This window comes from Triturus cristatus, chromosome 6 (assembly GCF_964204655.1).
Source record: "Triturus cristatus chromosome 6, aTriCri1.1, whole genome shotgun sequence".
Taxonomy (NCBI): Eukaryota; Metazoa; Chordata; class Amphibia; order Caudata; family Salamandridae; genus Triturus; species Triturus cristatus.
In genome coordinates, this window is record NC_140589.1 from 1399371954 (window position 1) to 1399392906 (window position 20953).

The 20953-nt window shown below is 42.2% G+C and overlaps 1 protein-coding gene across 1 annotated transcript; it reads right to left on the reverse strand.

The window, feature by feature from the left end:
* Window positions 1-6310: 6310 nt before the first annotated feature.
* NAA20 (N-alpha-acetyltransferase 20, NatB catalytic subunit) lies at window positions 6311-18745 on the reverse strand. The gene is made up of 6 exons (XM_085612419.1): window positions 18572-18745; window positions 14785-14809; window positions 13166-13256; window positions 10898-11033; window positions 8759-8904; window positions 6311-6925 (listed from the first exon to the last, which is right to left on the reverse strand). The coding sequence occupies exons 1-6, from the start codon at window positions 18622-18624 to the stop codon at window positions 6840-6842; spliced, it is 537 nt and encodes a 178-aa protein (XP_085468545.1). The 5' UTR covers window positions 18625-18745; the 3' UTR covers window positions 6311-6839.
* Between the last annotated feature and the right edge of the window lie 2208 nt (window positions 18746-20953).

The following is a 20953-nucleotide window of genomic DNA, read 5'->3' on the forward strand; positions in this document are numbered from 1 at the left end:
TTCACTAATAGCACACTCGTACCCCTAAGTGTTCCATGCACAATGGCCAGCCAGCCCTGGTCGTCAGTCTCTGTGCTATGAATCTGAAATGGGACCCCTTGTTTGACGAGTATCATCACCCCCCGGGAATACGATGAGTAGGATGATATAATCCGCACCCCCACCCACCAGGATCCCACTTTCCATTCAGATAGGGTAGTAAGATGGGTCTCCTGTAACATGGCCATATGGACATTGAGCCTGTCTAGGGCCGCAATCACGGTGCATATTTTTTTAGGGCTATTAAGGCCACGTACATTCCACGTTAAAAATCTAAAGGTACCACTCATGACACTTGGGTGAGCCGTAGATACGTACATATACTAAACACAACATTAAGAACATTACGCCAGGAGTCTACTGAGCGTGTCGTCGTGAGACTGTTGGGGTCACAAGTAGTCCAAGTTTGGAGTTTAAACACGCTACACATGAGTCTTGATGTCTCCGAGATATACAGATATTCAAAGATCAGTTTTCGGACCCTCCTGCCAGAAGTCAGACATAAGCTAATTAGAAAGTGCCAACTGCTCCCCACCCATCCTCCCCACCCACTTCGGCCTCCCCAACTTGCCAAAGCCATCCCATTGTCGATAGGGCAAACCCCCGCCCCCCCAAGAAGAATCATCCCAACTCAGATCCTTCCCACCCGGCCAACTAAAAAATACAACCAAGTACATTTGGGGCACTCCCATGAGGGGGGCGTTGGAGCGCTTCTGTCCTTTCAACTAGTAGGAGGTGGCTGAGCAAACATGGTAGCCATACCTTCCACCCAATAGCACAGTGTCCCCCAACCACCGCTCAGAAAAAGGCACATAGCGGCATTTGTTAATCCCAAATATAACAACCTAAGGAGAAAAGGAATGGTTAAAGGCAACAATGCTACATTATACAAAGACCATCGACCAAATTTCGGCTCACATGACTAGCCGTTGGGACCCTAGTGTTCCTCAGTGTCCGAGGGCACCAGAGACTCTCGCCTTGCCCGTTTCAAATGGTTGGCGTGTTCAAGGGCAGCCTTAAGATTTGTGAAAATGTTGGGAGTCTCCCTCAGGTCCAATACGAAGGTGAACCGGGTATAACATGGCGTAAGGGACCCCTTCAGAGTGAAGAAACTTTTTTAAAGCCCCAAACTCCCTCCTTGCAGCCTGGACAGCCACTGTAAAATCAGGAAAAAATGAAAGAGTTGCCCTGGTGCACAATATTTCCCTTGTCACGGGCCATACGTAAAATCACATCACAGTCTCTATAATTTAGCAGCTGCGCTATAATTGGGCGGGGTGGAGCACCCGGAACAGGTCGCGCCACAAGGGATCTATGCGCCCGTTCAACCACAAACATGGGGGACAGCTGCTCGGCGCTAAAAATATCTTTCACCAAAGTCTCAATAAACAGTTCCATCTCGCCTACTTTCGTGGATCCTAGGAGGCCCATTCTGCGGATGATGTTGCGTCGGGAACAGGCCTCCAAATCCTCGTTCTTAGCTTGGATGCGAGAGAGAGCACTTTCTCCATGTTCAATGCCTTCCCGGCGACCTCACTTAAACCATCCTCCGTTGCCAACACACGCTGCTCCACTTCACCCATTCGAGCATTATGTTTTTCAAGTTGCGCTGACATATGGTCCAAGCGATGGTTCACCGCAGCCATCGTCTCCTCTATGGACTGTAAACTGCGCTGCATGGCCAGCAGTGTTGTCTCAAGGGCAGGGGGGTCAGCAGCAGGGGCCTCCGCCTCTTTGTCCGAGGACACCTTCTGCGAGGCCTTAGATGATTTACGTACCTCAAAGGTGAGGAGAGGTCAAGTTTTATTTGTGTGCCCCATAGTAGACTGCAGTACGGGCCGACAGGCCAAGGAAGCTCAACTAAAACATAGCCCACACAGAGGAGCAGGGTGCCTCCCCAGAAACACCAGCGACGTGTAGATCCCAGCTGGGGTGAAGAGCGCCGCAGTTCAAGTAGTAGTTTCAGGCCAAACAACGAGGGGGGTGCATCCACACCTCTCAAGTGCAGCAGTTATATACAGCACCCAACTGTCACCCAAGGTGCCTCAGTGAATCCTCAGCATTGCCGCACCCCAGGCGTCAGCCACTGTTCTAGATCAAAGCAACGCTGGCACTATCCATGTTCTCGATCGGCTCGCTTGCACCGCATCCTCCCAGGTGTCAAATCCCCGCAAGCACTTTCCGCCGCTCTCCCGTGCGCTCAGACACAGGTCGCAGGCCGCAGCCCAGCCCTCCACCGGCGCCGCCTCCAGAGTCCCCGGTAGAGGGTAGGTCGCCCCCGACTCACCGCAATCAGCGCGGAGCCCACAGGGTTCCGCAGCATCGTTCCACAGCTCCAGGCGGTGCGGGTAGGAGTCACAGGGCCTCAGCTCCGCACAGTTCACCGGCAGCTGTATGATGTTAAGATCTCCAGGAAGCGCCGAGTGCGCGCAAGCAGTAGGGCCAGCCCCACAGGCAGCTAACGTGGTCTCTCACGGGCAGAGGGAGCTGCAGGGCAAGCCCCAGCGTACCGACCTCAGGACCGCGCGGGAGCCGCCATTTTAGACGCTAGGAGCCGAGATCTGTTTCTCCTCGCTGATGAGCACAGAAACCTGTCTTAGCAGCGATATCGGCAACAATCCGGGCAGGACACTCCAGGGAGCAAAAGCGCTCGTGTTTCAGCGCAGAAATGCAGTGTGGAAGGCGGATGGAAAGCTCAGCCGCGCAGGGCCTCTCTAGTGAGCGGCCATCTTGCCGCGTCCTTAAGTCACGCCCCAGACTTTGTCATTTTGGTGTAATTGTAAAGATAAAAATATTTCCTATTTTTACAAATTGGGGGTGAATTTTTATAATGCATTGTGTCTTAATTATTTACTGAATTGGTGTTTTTAAATGCTTTACCTATTCTGAGCACAATACTAGGTTAGTGGCCTTATTATACATTTTCCCCCAATAATAATCCACTTTCCAACACTTACTAAATATTTAGACTTAAACTTTACTTAAATGTCTTTAAGTGTATTTTCAGTATGTGAAATACATTTGCTGATCCCAGATTCTCCACAGTAAATGCGTCAATGTTGTGCCAACACAAAAAATTCTTACAAATATACCAACTTATTAATTACTTTCTTGATAAACACATACCAAATCAAAAAATGAGAGGTATATAATATAAATATAATATACAATATCCAATTATAGAAAGAAAATAGGAATATCTTAGCTCACTTAAAAGAAAATGGATGTTACAATTAAGAAATTGAATTTTAAAAAACCTTAGAAATTCACTGAAAAAAACGAAAGGCTTTTACAGGGGCGTTATAGTTAGGAATTAGCATTTAAAGAACCTTAGAAATTCACTGGGGAAAAAAATCAGAGGTTACAGCGACAGTTAGGTTGACATTTCACTCATACAAAACCAGAGAAATTCAGCAGTTAGTTAGCTGAGCTAACTATTACTCGTGCCCCCGCAATGCACTGCTTCTAACCTCACATATTACAGCACTCATGACATGGTCAGTGACATCACTTATGACATCACCGATGACATCATCCACAAAATCTGACACACCCACTCACATCGCAATATAACCTTTCATACACCCACTCCAACTTCTACACTACCATTCTCAAAACCATTGAGTCATACCAGTACTTACACACCCACTCACTGATTCATAGTCCTACATACACATCCTCTCAGTCACCCATACAGCCACTTGTATACCAACTCACTTACTAATACAGCCACTCACAGAGCTACTCACACCTAAATTCAGACAGCCATTTACTCACCAATTCAGTTTTGCACACACACTCACTTATTCATACTGATATTAACACATACTCACTCACTCATACAACCCCTTACACGCACACACTCACTAACCCATACAGCCACTATCACCATCTTCCATTTACACAGTCACTCATATACTCCAACACTCACCTATACTGCCTTTCACATATCCACTTACCCATATACCACTGACATCCATTCACTCAGACACAGCCATACACACACTCAGTCACTTATACAGCTCTTCTCTTACACACTCACAAACCCATACACCTACTGACTCATTCATGCAGGCAGTCACACACCCTCTTACCCACCCATGCACCCATACAGGTACTCAACCAATCACCCATACATCCACTGACCAACCCATACAGCCACTTAGACACCATCTGACAGACTGCTAGACATTCAGACAACCTTGTCAGTGACTCGTACATTCACTGAGACACCTATCAATCACTTATACAATCAGTCAAGCACCTACTGAATTATCAATACAGGCACTCATAAATCCTCTGATTCATCAATACACCTTTAACACTCATTTTAAAAACACTCAGTCACTGGATGATGTCATCAGTGATGTCATTTGAGATGCCATAGGTGGTGTCACTGACCAAGTCATCATTGATGTAATATGTGAGGTAATAAGCAGTGCATTGCAGGGGCGTGAGTCGTAGTTAACTCAGCTAACTAGAACTACTGAATTTCTCTGGTTTTTTATGAGTGAAATGTCAGCCTAACTAGAACATCTCTGTATCCTCTGTATTTTTCAGTATATATATATATCCTCAAATCAAATTACTTCGTAAGCGCGCTCTCAGAAACAGACTCCATGCAAATGAAAGTTCAACACTGTTTATTGTGAATAAACAGCGGTGAACTTTCATTTGCATGGAGTCGTCTGTTTCTGAGAGCGCCCTTACAAAGTAATTTGATTTGAGGATTGACATACCGGGACACTCCGCCGGTGTGAGCGCCACTCTTCAGGGGTCCCAAGTTGCCCGGAAGGAGTTTATGTGAGTTGGATATAGATATATATATATATTCTGTATTAAATTGGTGCAACTTGTAGGACACACGGATTGTGCATGCTTCTTCAAAAGAAGAAGAGCTCAGATTCAGAAATGCCCTCAGCGGCCACTACATTACCTTTTAGAAGGATCAAGTTCAAATCTAAGTTGAAATTCAGTTGAATAGGTACTTATTTTAGGTGGTATCAGCACTTCAAAGGTGGGTGACGCACGAGGGGGAGCTATACTTTCAGTTGTTCCAGTGCAAGCTTTAAAACTGTGCACATGGAGTGAATTTTAAAGATGGCCATTCCTTTAGGACGGAGTGCATACGTGGGGTGTCTAGTTCATCTATACCACAGGTATCAAGAAAATGTCCACCCACAAAGTTCCAGAGGACAGCTTCTCAACATCATTATGACCACACAACGATATCGTTTTACTACTCATCAGATGCTTGACTCCCCTCAGATGCCAGCTACTTAGACGCAAGACAAGACCACTATCACTTGGAATCAAACAGGCTTCTCTTTTCTCCTGAGATCATGGAGTAGTACGCCAGGTTCACATCTCACTCAGTCCTTCTGCCAGCCTCCTTCTCACCCATTCTAATCCACAACTATGTAGGCAGTTATGCTCCAGCTCGAACTCCAAAGTCCAGAAGCATTTTGGGGAAAGTGATGTACAACAGCCATTGAAGGGGGTGGGGGAGGGGTGCGGCAGGGGTTAATGAAGGGGAAAAGGAGCCATAAAAAAATGCCCAACACTGCCATGAGAATTCAGAGCTCACCAGTACTTTTTCCTTAATTATCATATTTACAACTTTCTCAAACTGAGTGAACTAGTCCACAAAGGCTGAAGAAACGGGGCCACAAGACGGTTGTGCAGGAACACTACATTCCAGGCGGCAGCCAAATCCTAACATTTTTTGAAGGAAGGTATTTCAAATCAAGCGATCACATTTTAGTAGGTTAAGAAAGAACAAAGTGTTAGTTATTTACAGCAAGTGATGCCAATGCATGAAAACAGCCTTTGAAATATGACTGAAATAAATTGAACACAAAATAGTATTGGGCAGGCAGCAGTCTGGACAAGCAGTAGCATCGAAATATCACCCAGACTTCTATGGCATGTAGAATGTCAGTCCGTATTCGTCAGCAACTTCTAGGTACATTTTTATTTTTGTACGACATGTTTCTTCTCCCAGGTGTAATACAGTTGCTGGCTTCAGTTTGCATTTATGAAACTCCATTTTGCATACATTTCGTGCGCCCTGCATCACACCTGTATTAACAAGCCATTCAAGTTATGTGAAATCCAGTTCAATAATGTAGCTAATATTTTTAAATAAAGCATCTCCATTTAGCAAAAAGAGAATTTTTGTCCATACACAAGCTGGTGACAAAGCAAAGACGCATGGTTAACAATACTGGTAATGCAAGCCAGTTAAAAAATACAACTGTAAAGCCAGATGCCAGCTTGCAACACTGCTCTGTTTGGGTGTTCAGGGGGATGATCACCCAACAAAACAAGTATCTATTTCTTTATTTAACGGCTAAGGACATAAATATTCACATAGTGCATTTAACATTTATTAAACATTTAATTTCTTCACATCCGCTTTTCAAAGCATCATGAACAGAAACAAGAGCAAATATACATTTGTGGTTCTTGGACACACGAGAATGGTAATTCCAGCTCCTTTTCCTTACATTAATCTCTTCAGTGTTTGTTTTCGGAGACACCATCATTATGAATTTTAAAAAACTGAATCTAGCATAAAAATAATTATGTTTGATATAAGAGAGACTGTCAAATAAGCCAGTAATCAACCAGTGAAGGATTCCATTTCAAATGGGAATTTTCATGGGCCTATCTGACATGCATCCGTTGAATTCAATGGTTTATCTAAATGTATTATATACACATGGTTTTCCTAACATACATTTTAGAGAACAATTTATTATGGTGGTGTCCGCTTGCCCAAGAACCACATCTTAGGGTTATTCAATATCTTCAGGTCTCACAGGATGGGGTAACGGGACAATTGATTTCTTCTCTGTATCTCTCGAAAGTGCTTTCCTCATATCTGTCGAAAGGAAAAAAACACATGTTAACCGGAATTCAGAGGCTGCACTTGTATCAGCCATGTGATCAGGCAACAAGAGGTTGCTCACATTAAAGAAAACATGTGCCAAAGTACAATTTGTGCTCCCATAGCAAACATTATATCTTATCGTTTTTCTGTCTGCAGAGGCTCTAAATGATTCTATAAGAACACCCAGCATCAACTTGTAGATGGACCGAAAACTGTTTTAATGGCTTATCGATCTGTAAGGTCTGGAAAAGCACCATCTGTTCCTCACACACCTCTAACTTTAGCAGCTTACCCAGTCTACTTTACCCTTCCATATGATCAGTGGATGCTGGCCAACCTAACAAGGGGAAATAGCCAAGGCAGACATTTGTGATATTTGGCTTTTTCCACTTGCCTTTTGGTGTATTTCTTTTTAACTCACAAAGAGCTTCAACACTAGAAAGGGTCACATCTGCCAAGGTTGAGTTTTACCACAGACCATTAGTTCCACTGAGTATAACCAGAAATTTAAATTTTATTTGAAAATATTTGCAATGTGCACTTCCTTGACTTGAATCAAAAGGAAATGACCAGTACCAATTATCTGGTAAAATGCTCGTACAGAAAGAGGCTTGTCTCACTAGAGTTGTGGATGAGGCTGAACAAGGGGTTACAGAGCTTTTTAAAGAGGCAAAGCACTCATAAGGCAAATGGGAAAAGCTTGTACTGTCTGTGAAGCACCCTCTCCCACAAAGGAGGAATTAGGCACAGATACAAAGTCGCACAATGTTTGCAAGCAGGTCCTCACAGGAGGCCAGTGAGTCTTTCAGGCCTGTTCAATCATGAAGAGTGAAACCAGATCTTTTTTCTAGGAGGTGATGACTACCTTATGGATAAACTTGAGAATAAGAGCATCAAGGAACTGGACAAACATACATGTACAAATCGTTAAGCAATATTATCCAAGGGGAAGGGCAATGATTAACAGGAGCTGGCGGAAGAGAGCCAAAGCAAAACACGACCCAAAAGCTTCTTCTGGCAATAACGATCAGTGTTCTCTTTGGAATATGCTGCAATTGTATATCAGTCCCTTGACATTTTGGGTGTAATTCACAATATTTTTTTAAGATTCTGATTTTATATGGCTCCAAATTAATGCAAAGCAGTTGATCAAGCAACACAGCTTGAGTGAAAAGAGAGCAAAAGAGACAAAGAGCAAACGTCTCTTCCCGTGCAGCAACCCACCGCAAGTTTTTGTGAAACTTATTTAAATTGTACTTTCCATGCAGCACTCTAAGAGCCATGAAGACAGGATGGCACAACTATAACCACTAAATAAAATAGGTAAGCAGGGTTAATGATCAAATGCCATCAAGAACAGGACTAAGCTGATTTGCCCATTGTTTGAAGGATGTCCAGATGAAGACATCCACCTCATCTCCAAGGACACCAATGTTCCTCCCCACTGGCTCAAAAGTAGAACTGGGCTTCAGGTTATGTCGCCATCAAATCAGAGGCTAAGCCTCTATGCCTTTGCCCCACAAGAGCCAAAAGGCCTAGTATTCAGACAATGACAGCAGTAGTAAGAGGCTAGTCTCTAAAGGAAAACAATAAAACAGAAGTCCCTAAAGGCTGGGGTTCATTTTTTAGGCAAGCAAAAGAAGGAGAAATAAACAAACATATCTTTAGGATGCAGTATGGACATACCTCAGCAAGGACTAGGACAAGGAAAAAGGATGAGGTGGTAATGAAGGTATCTTAGGAGTACATGTACAATGCCAGTTACTGCTACGTGCCAGTGCTCAACCTGGAAGCACATCTTTGTCAGGGTGATAGCATACTCACCATAAGCATCTTCATCTGGCTCCCCGTTGCTAGCGGAGTAATATTCAATCACAGTTCTGTACACACTGTAGCCAAGCTGCTTATACATGTTTACTGCTACTTGATTCGACACTCTCACAAAGAGATCCACAAAGAAACCACCCTTCCTGTATGGTAAAAAAGAAATGCACAGAAAAACAAGAAGAAAAAGTTATTACGACTGTAAGAAGTTGAGTGACTGTTTAAGCTTCATATTTTTGGGAGGACGTTGATACAACTATAAACACCCAGAGACATAACTACACATTGTCCATACTGGTCAAATACACTCGAAGCACGAATTGTCAGGCAAAGATCGTGAAAAAACTGCAAATATGGACTTATCCATCAACATTTGAACAATCATTTGTTCAACCATAAGCTGTTTATATGTGCAAAATAATTTGCTCGAGTAGACGTCTGCTCAGGAACGAGTACTATAGAATTTCGTGGTATACCGATTGGCAGAATCAAGTGTATTTTAGAAATTTCTGATTCGAAGTGTGAAACAAGCAGATACAGAGCTTGGTTATGCGTTTCATAATATGAATATTGAAAAAACGCAAACTCAAATATTTTTTTTTTGGAATCTTTTATTATGTATTACATATAATTGCATTGACAAGCGTTGTACAGAATCATATGGGCAACGTGAAATGCACAGTATGAGTGAGTAGGCTAGTAGTCAGGCATGAAATACTGCAACTGTGTGTAGGCAAACAGCAAAGTTTGGCAATACAAAGAGAAAAAAAAAATACATCTAGAAAAAGTGCAGAAAATATGGGGAAATCAGAATGATGGCAGATGCAGGGCCATCGCGAGAGAAGCACAGATGTATTAGTGAAGTCTGATGAGCATCAGGGTTGATATGGGTGTACTCAATAGTATACATCTGTGACGCAGGGTCACTGGGATCGACTGCACACTGGGGATGGCTGCGTTAGAGCCTTGCGATAGTAGACAGGCAAAAAGTAACTGTACAATCTTGGCGCAGGAGACAAGAGAAGCGGGGCCGGAGTCACGTTATAGGTAAGTGCATCCTGAGGATGTACGTGTCCTTGAGAGGGCCTCTATTTGGGTGACTTGTGCATCCCAGTCTGGTGCTAGTAGGCACCTGGGGAGTACTCTAGCTTCCTCACATCTGAGGGCTGTGCTTTCAAATACACCCCACAAGACAACCGCGCGACTGGTAATGCAATGCATGACTAGCAACAGGGCTAAGTGTAGAAAACAAGCCAAAGCTTTGTGTCAGTTAGGACGCTTGAATAGTACCAGTGTGCATAACTCCAAGCTATGCGAGATGGGGAGGTTGGACAGTTGGGTCAGTTGTGCCATTGTGGTTTTTCAGAAATGAGTCAGTGATGTGCTTTCTTAAAGGGTGTGACGCAAAGCGGCGGTTTTACATCTGCACCTCGCGCAAGAGGTATTCGCCTTTGGGAAGTACGAATTGATATTTACTGGAGTTAAATATGCTTGGCGCAGAATGTAAAATCTAATGAGTTTTAACTTTGAATTTCTGGATATGGTGGTGGCGAGAGCTAAGGAGTGATTCCATTCAGCATCATTGTGTTCCCTGCCGAATTCGATTTCCCATTAGTAGTGGATGGTTTTAGCGGGAACCAAGTATGTGCGGTAAGTGCTTTAGCTAGTCATTTGATCTGGTGGCGGCCAGTGCCCGTGATTTATGGTTTAAATCTGTTTATTGATTGCAAACAAACATTAAGAACAACACCCTCTACTCCAGAGGCACAATACCAATGAGCCAACTAGGTTGCCCGGCTTGCCATCACTTAACAGTGCCCGTGATTTAAATCTATTGTAGGTAGGACCTTGTGTGGATGTGACTCATGAGCTGTGATGTGCCGAAGCATGGCGCAACATAACCCTCTCCAATTTGTACACGGCTGTATTCCAACAACAATAAGTTGTTCAGCAACACTAAACTCAGAGAAGTGAAAAAATATAAGTTGAAAGATACATTTTTATGCCGCTATCTTTAAGTTTTCTATGGCAAAATTAAATAAGAAACCAAAGCAACTACCGCCTAAAATTCAACAAAATGCAAGTGCTTTGCTTTCCTCACCCACGCGAGCCGGAAAATGTATCTAAAGCACAGCTCACCTTTCTGAAATTTCTTCCAATAGCTCCATCAACTTAGCTGCTAACCCCAGCCTTCGGAATTCAGGAGCAACAGAGAGAGCGGTGACATGGCCATGCCATTCCTCTCGGGACACTGAGCCTTCTGCTTTACCCATGACTGCAAATCAAATACACATTCTGAATGTAGCAGTTGAAATTTAATACTACATAAGAACAAATACTTACACCTACCATTTAAGAGCCAAACAATTAAATAAACAATTAAATAAACTCCAAATGACTAGATACAATTATCACAATAGAGATTCAAACTATTACATGACACTAGAAATATCTATTGGAATTAATTTTAATACATGATGGAAAAACATTATCTGGGTAGAATTTTATTTTAACTGGTTGGAATCCACATGGAGACAAAGCAGGACAAGCTATCAAAGTTAATCAGTGAAATCAAAACATGACCAGCTCCTTCATTCCAATGTGATTATGCACAAGACTATATTATTGTTGAGTTTTGGAGCCAGATATTCTTGAAATATATCAAGTTATAAACAGTTTATAATCTGCTACAACAATAGGTTATTTAGACTTCATGTACACGTGCATTATATACTGGAACATTTCTGCGGGGACTGAATAAGTGGTATGCTAGCAAATGAAAATAGCAGTTTGCTGATAGCAGAAGCGCCTAGCCAGAAGGAGCAGAGCGCCTGAATACCCCTCGGGGTGATTAGCACGCTCTACAAATACTGATTAATTGAACCAATCACTGGATTGCCACATGCACGATGTGCTATGGCTAGGAACAATCAGTAAGGATCAGTTGAACAGGCACTAAGAGGCTGGATGGGTGGGTTGATTACTACTCTGCTTGGGAAATGATCATCACTCCAAGCTGAAAACATATGCCAACAAAAAGGTAGGAGACACTTCTACGCGTTCGACCAAATAAAATAATCAGTACCCATGTTTCTTAATAGTCTGGTTGTGAGGACCAGAGTGTATTTTTGTCATTTCTGGATCAGACTTGAGCAATCAGAAAAAAATCCAGAAAAAGGCTATTTTAATGAATCCCACAAGCCCTTTGAATATCTAATTCTGCTTACAAAATGCAGAACCATCACTCTCGGCATCAGAGCCATAGTAAAGAAATCTCTTCTCACGTAAAAATGTTTTTTTTAAGACTTCAGTATTACAAATTAAGTTGAGTGCTCTGTGATCCCAGGTTGCATTGATTTGCACCACAAATCATTTCTGGAGAGGGAGGGGGCGAGGCAGATAGCAGTTGTGGTGGGAACTGGGTTCCTATTAATGAACGTTTTTCTGTCTCGCCAGAAGACCGAAAGCGAATTAAGAAATTAATGAAAAGTCATTCACCACTGTGTCAACAAGATTTTTATGCTGGTTTAACTAACAGAAAATGATAAGAAAGTATCCTATTCACATCTTTTATCACCCTTGTATTTAATATATTTTACAGTATTATTTTGGGTTAAAAAAATATATATGACAGAAAGGATTATTTCTTCTTAGAAAGAGAAGACTCGACCTTTACTTTTATTGATTGAGCACAACAATTTTCAGGAAACCATAGTGCAGATAACAAGCACTCAAGTCTGCACCTGCCTTAAAATCTCCTCATGTACATACGTTGCTGCTTAAAGACGCAAATGTTTTGAAGCTACAAAAGGAGAAAGACATTGAGACCACAACGTTTGTTGTGGAAAACTCCCTTCCAACGTTGATGCAGACACTGTTTTTGATCCTGTAAGGTCAGGGCAATAGAAACAAATAAACAGAAATCCAGACAAGCTTTGGTCACAATCTTAGACCTCTCGCCTCATAAACAACATCGCTGAACAAAGACCACCAAAAGGACAAAAGCAGACCATTTCAATGAGAAAATGAATGCATGGCATCCTATGGCCTAACTAAGTAATTCTATCAACACTTTTCTTCAAAATAAAAGTATTGTATACTGTACAAATTTAGGATTACTGTTTAATTGCTAAGCATACATGTATGAGCGCCAACAGATAATTTGCAACACAGTATACTGCTTTGATCTTAGAACATATTCAAGCCCCCGAGCTACTTAATTAACAGCTCAGCCGCAGTTTGGATACCATATCTTACCTTCTAATACATACCAACGAAAGTAACAATTCACAAAGCAACCATACTGACGTACATGACACTGCATATAGTCGAACAAGGGTCATATTTGAAATAACATTCTTATAAGATTTATAAATGATAAAATGCAGAAGGTGGAAATGTACTTACTGTAGCCCATCAATTCACCACCAGGTGCCTCTGCAACAATGAAGTATTCAGGCCAGTGGGCCAGATACTGCAGATAGAAGGGTATGCCATACTGCAAGATTTGTGGTTGAGGTAAATAGTACTAGTATACATATAAAATGTGCATTTATATTCAAAAACACATGGGTAACACATGTCACGTTAAAGAACAATATGTATGTACACTTCTATATTTCGCTATATCTTTTCTTAGCACAAGCAAGTGACGAAGTTGGCATAGGCATGCATCAACAAACCCCCCAAAAAAATAATAATTGTAAATGTAGGTAGGAAATATACTGGGGTACCACTGTCAACGGGAATTGGCATTACCAATAAGTATCTGTTTGCCACCAGCCTTCTGACTTTGTAAATGTTTGTTCGGTTATGGTTTTTGCAAAACTGTTGCACTCTCTACAATTACAAAAATGTCTAAAAGCAAAAATATTTTTGGGACATGTTATGTTGCCTTAGTAGTCCTCTGCACTTAAGGAAGCTACTTGGTCTGTGAATGGGCTCCTTCTGAAAGTGAAGAATTCTATCACTCGCAATAAAGTTAGCCAGTGACTGTAGTGGGCTGATGCACTTCTCCATGCTTTAGTGGGTGGAAGAAAAATGTGAATGACAATAACAGACCAAAGGATAAAGAGTGCAGACTGAAATTTTAGTAAAATCAAAAAGGTCTTGGCTGACGCCAGACCTAAAAAGGCTGCATTTTCTAAAAATGTTGTTTTTCAATAAAAAGGGCCTGGTAAATTAACGTAAGACTGATCTCAACTATGTATCCAGAAGCCCAAGTTTAAGCTATTCGAGAAATACCAGTCGATCAAATTAGCCTCTTAAAAATAAGCAATGATGTTAAAATGAAGGATGTGCTACTGGATTGTACATTATGTACCTGGAAGCATATCAGCCTTTTACAGCTAAAAGACAGTTTCAAAACAGAACAACCTTAATAGTAAAATTACAGATCAAAACTGCAGCAGGTGAAGTCAAAAACGATTAATAAGGATGTATTCACCATCTAACAGACATCACACCAAACCAACTTCCAAAGCCACCCCCCGAAAAACAAACTGCAGACAGACCAATGCTCAGTTAAAAGCCCAATGGACAGAAATTCATTCCAGGAAGCATCCACTTTCTAATATGTAGATCACCACAATGGTGTCAGAAATTACCCTATGCCATGATCTGCAGCATCCCTCTGAATTCATGTAGCAATTTAAGTTATAGTGGTGAGTATTGATTTTGACAGTTTGACTCTTTTCGGTCCATAAAAAAATACGTAACCATTGAGAGGAAAAAAAATGACAGAAGTAGTACATATTTTCACAATGGAGACCCTGGGAATTCTCAATTTGAAAAGTGTATACATTTAGTAAAAAAGAAATTCAGAAGGTCTAGATTCTAACCCATTTTCCCCATTTGCTAATCGCTACGATCCCCAGAAATTGAGCTACACAAATGTAGAGTTTTAAGTTTAATCTGGTCATTTAATAAATGGATGAGAATAAGAACAGCACAGAAGCCTATTAGGTTGGGAATATCTGAAATTGTTTGTAATACAATGCTTTTGAGGATTACATTAATAAGGATACAGTCTCTGTGAAAGGGTCCAAGTTGCTGTAAAACAAGAATTACATTAGAAAAAAAGTCACAGTAAAACAAGCCACTTTCTCTACCATTTTAATCATTTGTAAATTGCTTAATATCCTACATATTCTGGGATATTTATAGAAGACACAGCTATGCAACAGTAACATTTATGCTGCTATATTTTCACCACCTTTGTGTTCAGATTGAAGCTGTGTAAGATAGCTGGTAAATTAACACACAGAAGGGCAATTTAAAAACCAACCCCCTAAAGTAATCATGTGAGGTGCACGAAGAAACAGTAAGACATGGAATATTGTGTGCAACTGTGTTACTTTGGCCACCACAAAATGCAAAAATTCACAAATGCTATGGATCACCTTTAAAATGCATTATCCTACAGAGAGTTGGAACATATCTCCCCTATTGTTACATCAAAAAGCCTACAGACCAGAAATACAAACCCTTTGACAAGAGCTGCCTTTTTTGTAGGTGGTGGAGTTTGTTAGCGTTTTTCTATGTTTCCCTTTTTGAGACAGCAGCTGTTTGTCCCCAACACCTGTTTGTGGGGTTTCCGGATGCTTTTCTGGTTCCTCAAACTGGGGCATTTGTGAGGATGCCCCAGACCCACCCCCTCAGCTTGGGACAACAGCTGGTGGCCGACCGCCGTCGGCAAACCCAACCCCCATGGACCACACCCGGAACCTCTGCATCATACTCGACTCCTCCGTCACCATGACCCGCCAGATCAACGCTGTCACCTTCCCCTGCTTCAACACCCTCTGCATCCTTCGCAAGATCTTCAAATGGATCCCCTCCGAATCCAGAAAGACCGTCACCCAAGCACTCATAACAAGCAGACTGTACTACGGAAACGCCCTCTGCACTGGAATCAACAAATACCTGCTAAGCAAACTCCAGACCATCCAGAACAGCGCGGCCAGACCTATCCTTGGCAACCCAGAACACATCACCCAACACCTGCAAGACCTCCACTGGCTCCCTGTCGAGAAGAGAGTAACTTTCAAGCTACTCACACATGCCTACAAATCCCTCCACAACACCTACCCAAATACCTCAACAAAAGAGTCTACTTCCATGCACCCGAGAGAAACCACCACTCCGCCGACCTCGCAGAAACCCAACGTATCCGCAGGAACAGAGCAGGTGGAAGTGCCTTCTCCTACATCGCAGCAAAGGCCTGAAACGAGCTCCCGATCAACCCGAGATGCTCCCCCACTCTGCACACCTTCAGGAAGAGCCTAAAGACCTCCCCCCAACGCCTTGAGACCCTCACGGGTGAGTAGCGCGTTTCACAGTTCCCTGATTGATTGAGGATAAGCACTCTTTCTCAAAAACTGAACGGCATTTACATTGGTCTCTAAAAGTGTCAAAAATCAGTTACAGTTTTTATTTTTAGATGAGACAGTTTTTACCAGTGTTATTCTTTGTTTGGATACAAATGTGTGCCCCCTCAGCAGCACTTTGCCATAAGCAAGTCCATGGGACCTCACGTTTGCAGTTACTTTTCCATTTTAATGTGAGACAGGTTTTCTTATGGGCTGTGTCCTAGGTGCTGGTGCAACTTAGGGGCATATGTACAAGCCCCTATCGCCACGGGAACGTCACTTTTTGCAACGTTTCCGTGGCGATGGGGGCTTCGCCTAATTTACAAGGCAGCGTTAAGCCACTTAGCCTAACGCTGCCTTGTAAATAAGGCCCCCTTTCCCGCTATGCTTAGTGTGAAAGGGGTGGGCAGTGGGTGCTGCGGTGGGTGTTAACCTGCAACACCCATTGATTTTGACACTGCTCCCTATTTACAAGGGCAGCGCAAATAGGAGGCAGCGCCAAAATTAAGACCAGCAAAAACTTGGTCTTAACTTGGCGAAACACGGAGAAATGCTTTATTTCCCCTCGTTTTTGCTTTTTCCATGTGTGCTGCCTTGTGCCGCACACATGGACAAAGCAAAACGTCTTGGAATGTGTATGTGTAAAACGTTGACCCTTCCTGCACATAAACAATCCTTTAAAAAAAAAAAAAAAGCCATTTTGTAACTTCCATGTGTGCTGTATTAATCAGCACACAGAAGTGATAAAACATAATTTAAAGATTGTTTGTGTAGGACGGTCTCCCTTCCTGCACTTAAACAATCTTACCCTGCACGCAGACACCCTTGCACTATGGTGTAAGGGTGCCTGCATTAGCGCTACACTGCTAAGTGTAGCACCAGCCCAGGGGAGAAAGCGAGGCTGCACAATATTCTCGTAAATATGGCGTTTCTGAAGTGGTGGAGTGAGGCGTTAAGCCATGACGGCTAACGCCTCACTATGCCACTTCTGTTGTACATATCCCCATGAATAGTCTCGTTTCCTGTGTCTCTCCCCCAACATTCCATTACAGCGCCTTACATATTCTTAGCACCGCACAATGCCATAACGCCAATCGTGAGCCGACAGCGTGGCAATCAAACCAAGTAAGCGTCATTAAAGTTATCAACGTACCACTAAGAGAATCAATTTGGAGTATTCGTGGAAAAGAACAGATTTCAAAACAGAAACAGCAGCCTAAGCGGAAGAAATACTAGTTTTAAAGGCTTGAATCAGAAAAACAGGCTTCAATTTGTTTCCGCAACAATTTTCTTCGTAACTACAGCTCTAGTTGTGTATCAGTTTTGTTGTGTAGTTGTTAATCATGTTCATGGGTCCTTTAGTGTGTCGAGAAGGCAGTTGAAGCTAGTTATGCGACTTATTGTTCCCATAATGGCATTAAGGTTATGGGAGTATTGAAGTTTGTTTTCCTTGAGTTTTTGGTTATAATTGGTTAGTTAGCTTTGTGTAAGCATTTAGTTGCTTTACTTCAGAGTAGCGCAGAAGGCAAAACATAAGTCCAATTGCATAAGAACTGCGAGGTAGCCTTTATATAAGACCAAGCGGTATCAAGATTTCTATCCTATGACCTGGGCAGAGGCAAACTAATTGCCATTTGAGATCCAAAGACACCTATTTCATGCAGTAGAACGACAACCCCTTCCATCAAAAGTCGTTGAAAATTGGTGGAAATGTCGGTAGGCGTGACTTTTGTACAGTGGCAATGATCAATCAATCAATCAGGGATATGTGAAGCCCACTATTCACACGTGAGGGTCTCAAGGCGCTGGGGGGAAGGGGGATTCGAGCAGCTCCATCTTATCTGAAGAGGCAGGTCTTGAGGCTCTTCCTGAAATTTGATAACTAATGACCAACGATGTCTACATGGCGCAACTGACTTGTCACAAAACCTGCTTCCTGTTGAAAAGTTTCTTTAGATGCTAAACATAGTATGGCTTTCCTAAGATTGGTACTGTGCCATAAAAGTACAGCTGCTCCGCTGAGAAGCACCTATATTATTCTATTACATTATTGAAGCCTTGCTAAAACTGCACACCCGTGCCAAAAATGTGTTGGCAATACCTTATTCATTAATGGTGTAAAACCACTTGCTAAGTAGCCCAGTCAAATTTCCCACTTCAAAAGTTTTAATTGAAGAACACTGCACTCCTACAAGGAAATGCAAAATTAAAGCACATTTCACATTGGTTTAACTTGCGGTTATAAATACACTAACTGCACAGTAGATGCAATGCAGTAGTATGTTCAGTATATTTACAGACACTCTACGTCGAGGTCGCAGGGAGTGACAGTCTCTCCCTCCTGAAGCTTTGCAAGCAGGGTAGTATGCAAGTATTTAGTATAGCTGCCACAGACTCCTTTCATTATTGTTCAAATAGTCTACTACACAAACCCCGGACTCACATCTTATTGAATCGGAAGAGGTCGTCACAGTTGAAGGCACGTAGCGTAGTCATTTCGCGGCAGATAGCGCAGAGCCGCCCACCCGGAAGTACTTCGGCTACGCGTGGTAAAACGACTAGCACCGAGCTCCCGTTCCAGGAAATGACCTAGCAATGAAATCAATGTCACGTGACTATCTCGTGTGGGGCGGGAGTACATATGCGCAATAACATTGGCGTGCTGTAGTAGACTAGGTCGAGATGTGCTGCTGGACAATCCTCCATTAAAAAAAAATATATGCATTCTTGTGCAGAACACTTAAATTGAGCTTCGACGTCCGACATTTTATGTGGGATAGGTCTCCCTACAATATTCCCGAACATGTTATAGGTTTTCGCTAAACATTTAGAGTGTTTTTCTCCCTGTAACCTTAATTCAAAATCCTTGATTTATTAAAATTAAATTAGCATTTTATTATAAAGACCAAATTGTTGGATCCGCACTTACATTGTCTTTTACTCCAATGACTATAGGCGTGGGCGGACTGGGAACCAAAAGCAGACCTGGCACAGACCAAACGAGCGATTTGCTCTCTAATATGTTTCTCTTTCTCTCGTCCCTCTTTTCTCTCTCTCTCGAAACTCCCCTTTGCCTGCTGTAATTACCGTTGAAGCTGGAGAAACTGACAGAGGCACCAGGAGTGCCCCCTGCCCAGAAAACCGAGCTCCAAAGGCTCAACAGTCCCGGTCTGACTATAGTTCCTAAATCTCTGTATTTATACCATGCATACTAGCTTTCCAATCCCATGTTGTTTTTTTTTTTTACTAGATTCCTGATTCTTGTGGTCATCAAAATATAATGGATTACTCTGGACTAGATATATTAGTCTTCAAAGAGAAATACCTATATCCGATGAACCACTCAGATATGGTACCTTATATGACAACATTTCGAAACAAGAAAGGAGAAAATGAAAAAAATAAATGGGGGTCTCCATTGACTAACAGAAGGAAATTTAGACAGGAGACAGCTAAAATAAAGCAGTTTTTTTGACGTTAAAATATGGAGTCACCAGACTGAATAGGGTCTGTTGGCATGTATGTGGAACTGGAAAACCTTAGAGCTCTGCAAGCATGCTTGTTCCAGCTTTAAATATGTCGCTTGCCAACACTAGCAAGAGGCTACTGCATACATTAGGAAAGCAGAAAGAGGGAGATTTTTGAAAAATAATCGCATGGGGATTTATTTTCCCCATTAACCTCGTATTGAAGTGGGGAGAATTTCAAGTGGGAGAAAGCTAAATTGCAGCCATTGTAACTTTAAAAATTGGGTGTCACCTCCTGATGACATGTATGCTACGGCTTTTAGAGCAGCCCTTCTGCCTCCCGATTTGTTACAGTGATTCCACAGCTTTTTACAGCTCTTTTGGACCTGCCACTGCATTTCAGGCAACTATACATTGAAAGATATAAACTGCAAGCTTACAGCCCAAGAGAAGCCATATGTGTCTGAGAGATGCTAGAGAAGCCAATGAAAAACATATACTACCGACGATGCAACAGAGATCTATCTATTCATTAATTCAAGATGTTAAATTTTCCGATGCTCATGGTGGTTCCATAACCCAACAACTCAGGCAACTAGAATTCATCACCAGAAGACAACTCAATCAAAAACTACACGCATCTACTCTTGTGCAATATCACAAAGCAAAACGCATACTGCGTCTCAGATTGGCAATCAAACCCAATTTTCATGGAAAAATGGTATGCAATACTCAATAAATGTTCTCTCGACTTGATCTTGCTCATCATCGAAGAGTTGTCAAAAACCATCAGAGAACTTGAAGAAGAAATTTTCAACCTAAAGAGTGAACTTCAACCCCGTCTAGAAGCAGAGGCATGGAAATTACAATTAGAGGTTCTTAATCAAAAATTAGATAAATATGAAAAGGAACTTAAAGAAGGCAAGCTCCGAAAATATAAAAGAGACATTATAGACTATAAACTCAATGAAGTCTACACTTGGGCTGACATTTATTCCAGAAGACGCTTTGACAAAAAGAGCACAACATCGTCTGATGAAAGTACAGTATCAGACCAAGAATTAACAACAAAAAGAACACCAGCATCCTCACAAGTATCAACTTCAGTAACACCTACAGAATCTAGAGAAACATCATCAACCCTGGCTCAGTCGTCTTTTTTTATCCCAAGTCACGGATCACAATCGCCCTCCAGACAAACAAGGCGAGGAAAAAGAAAAAACAGGCAAATCACTCCGGAGCGGGAAGACAGACAAACGCTGCTCCTGAGGCGGAAAGCCGGGAGAGCGCACCGTTCTTTTAAAATTGTCTCTTTGTGAATTTTTGTGCTTTTAACTGAATTATTCGCTCACCCAAGC

Excerpts from the sequence above, each read along its gene's own strand:
- NAA20 (XM_085612419.1), bottom strand. The coding sequence starts at position 18,624 with ATGACTACGCTACGTGCCTTCAACTGTGACGACCTCTTCCGATTCAAT. Across the intron at positions 13,257-14,784 it reads TGGACCCTTTCACAGAGACT|TATGGCATACCCTTCTATCT; the intron begins GTATCCTTATTA and ends CAAATCTTGCAG. Across the intron at positions 6,926-8,758 it reads GCCAGATGAAGATGCTTATG|ATATGAGGAAAGCACTTTCG; the intron begins GTGAGTATGCTA and ends TCCTTTCGACAG.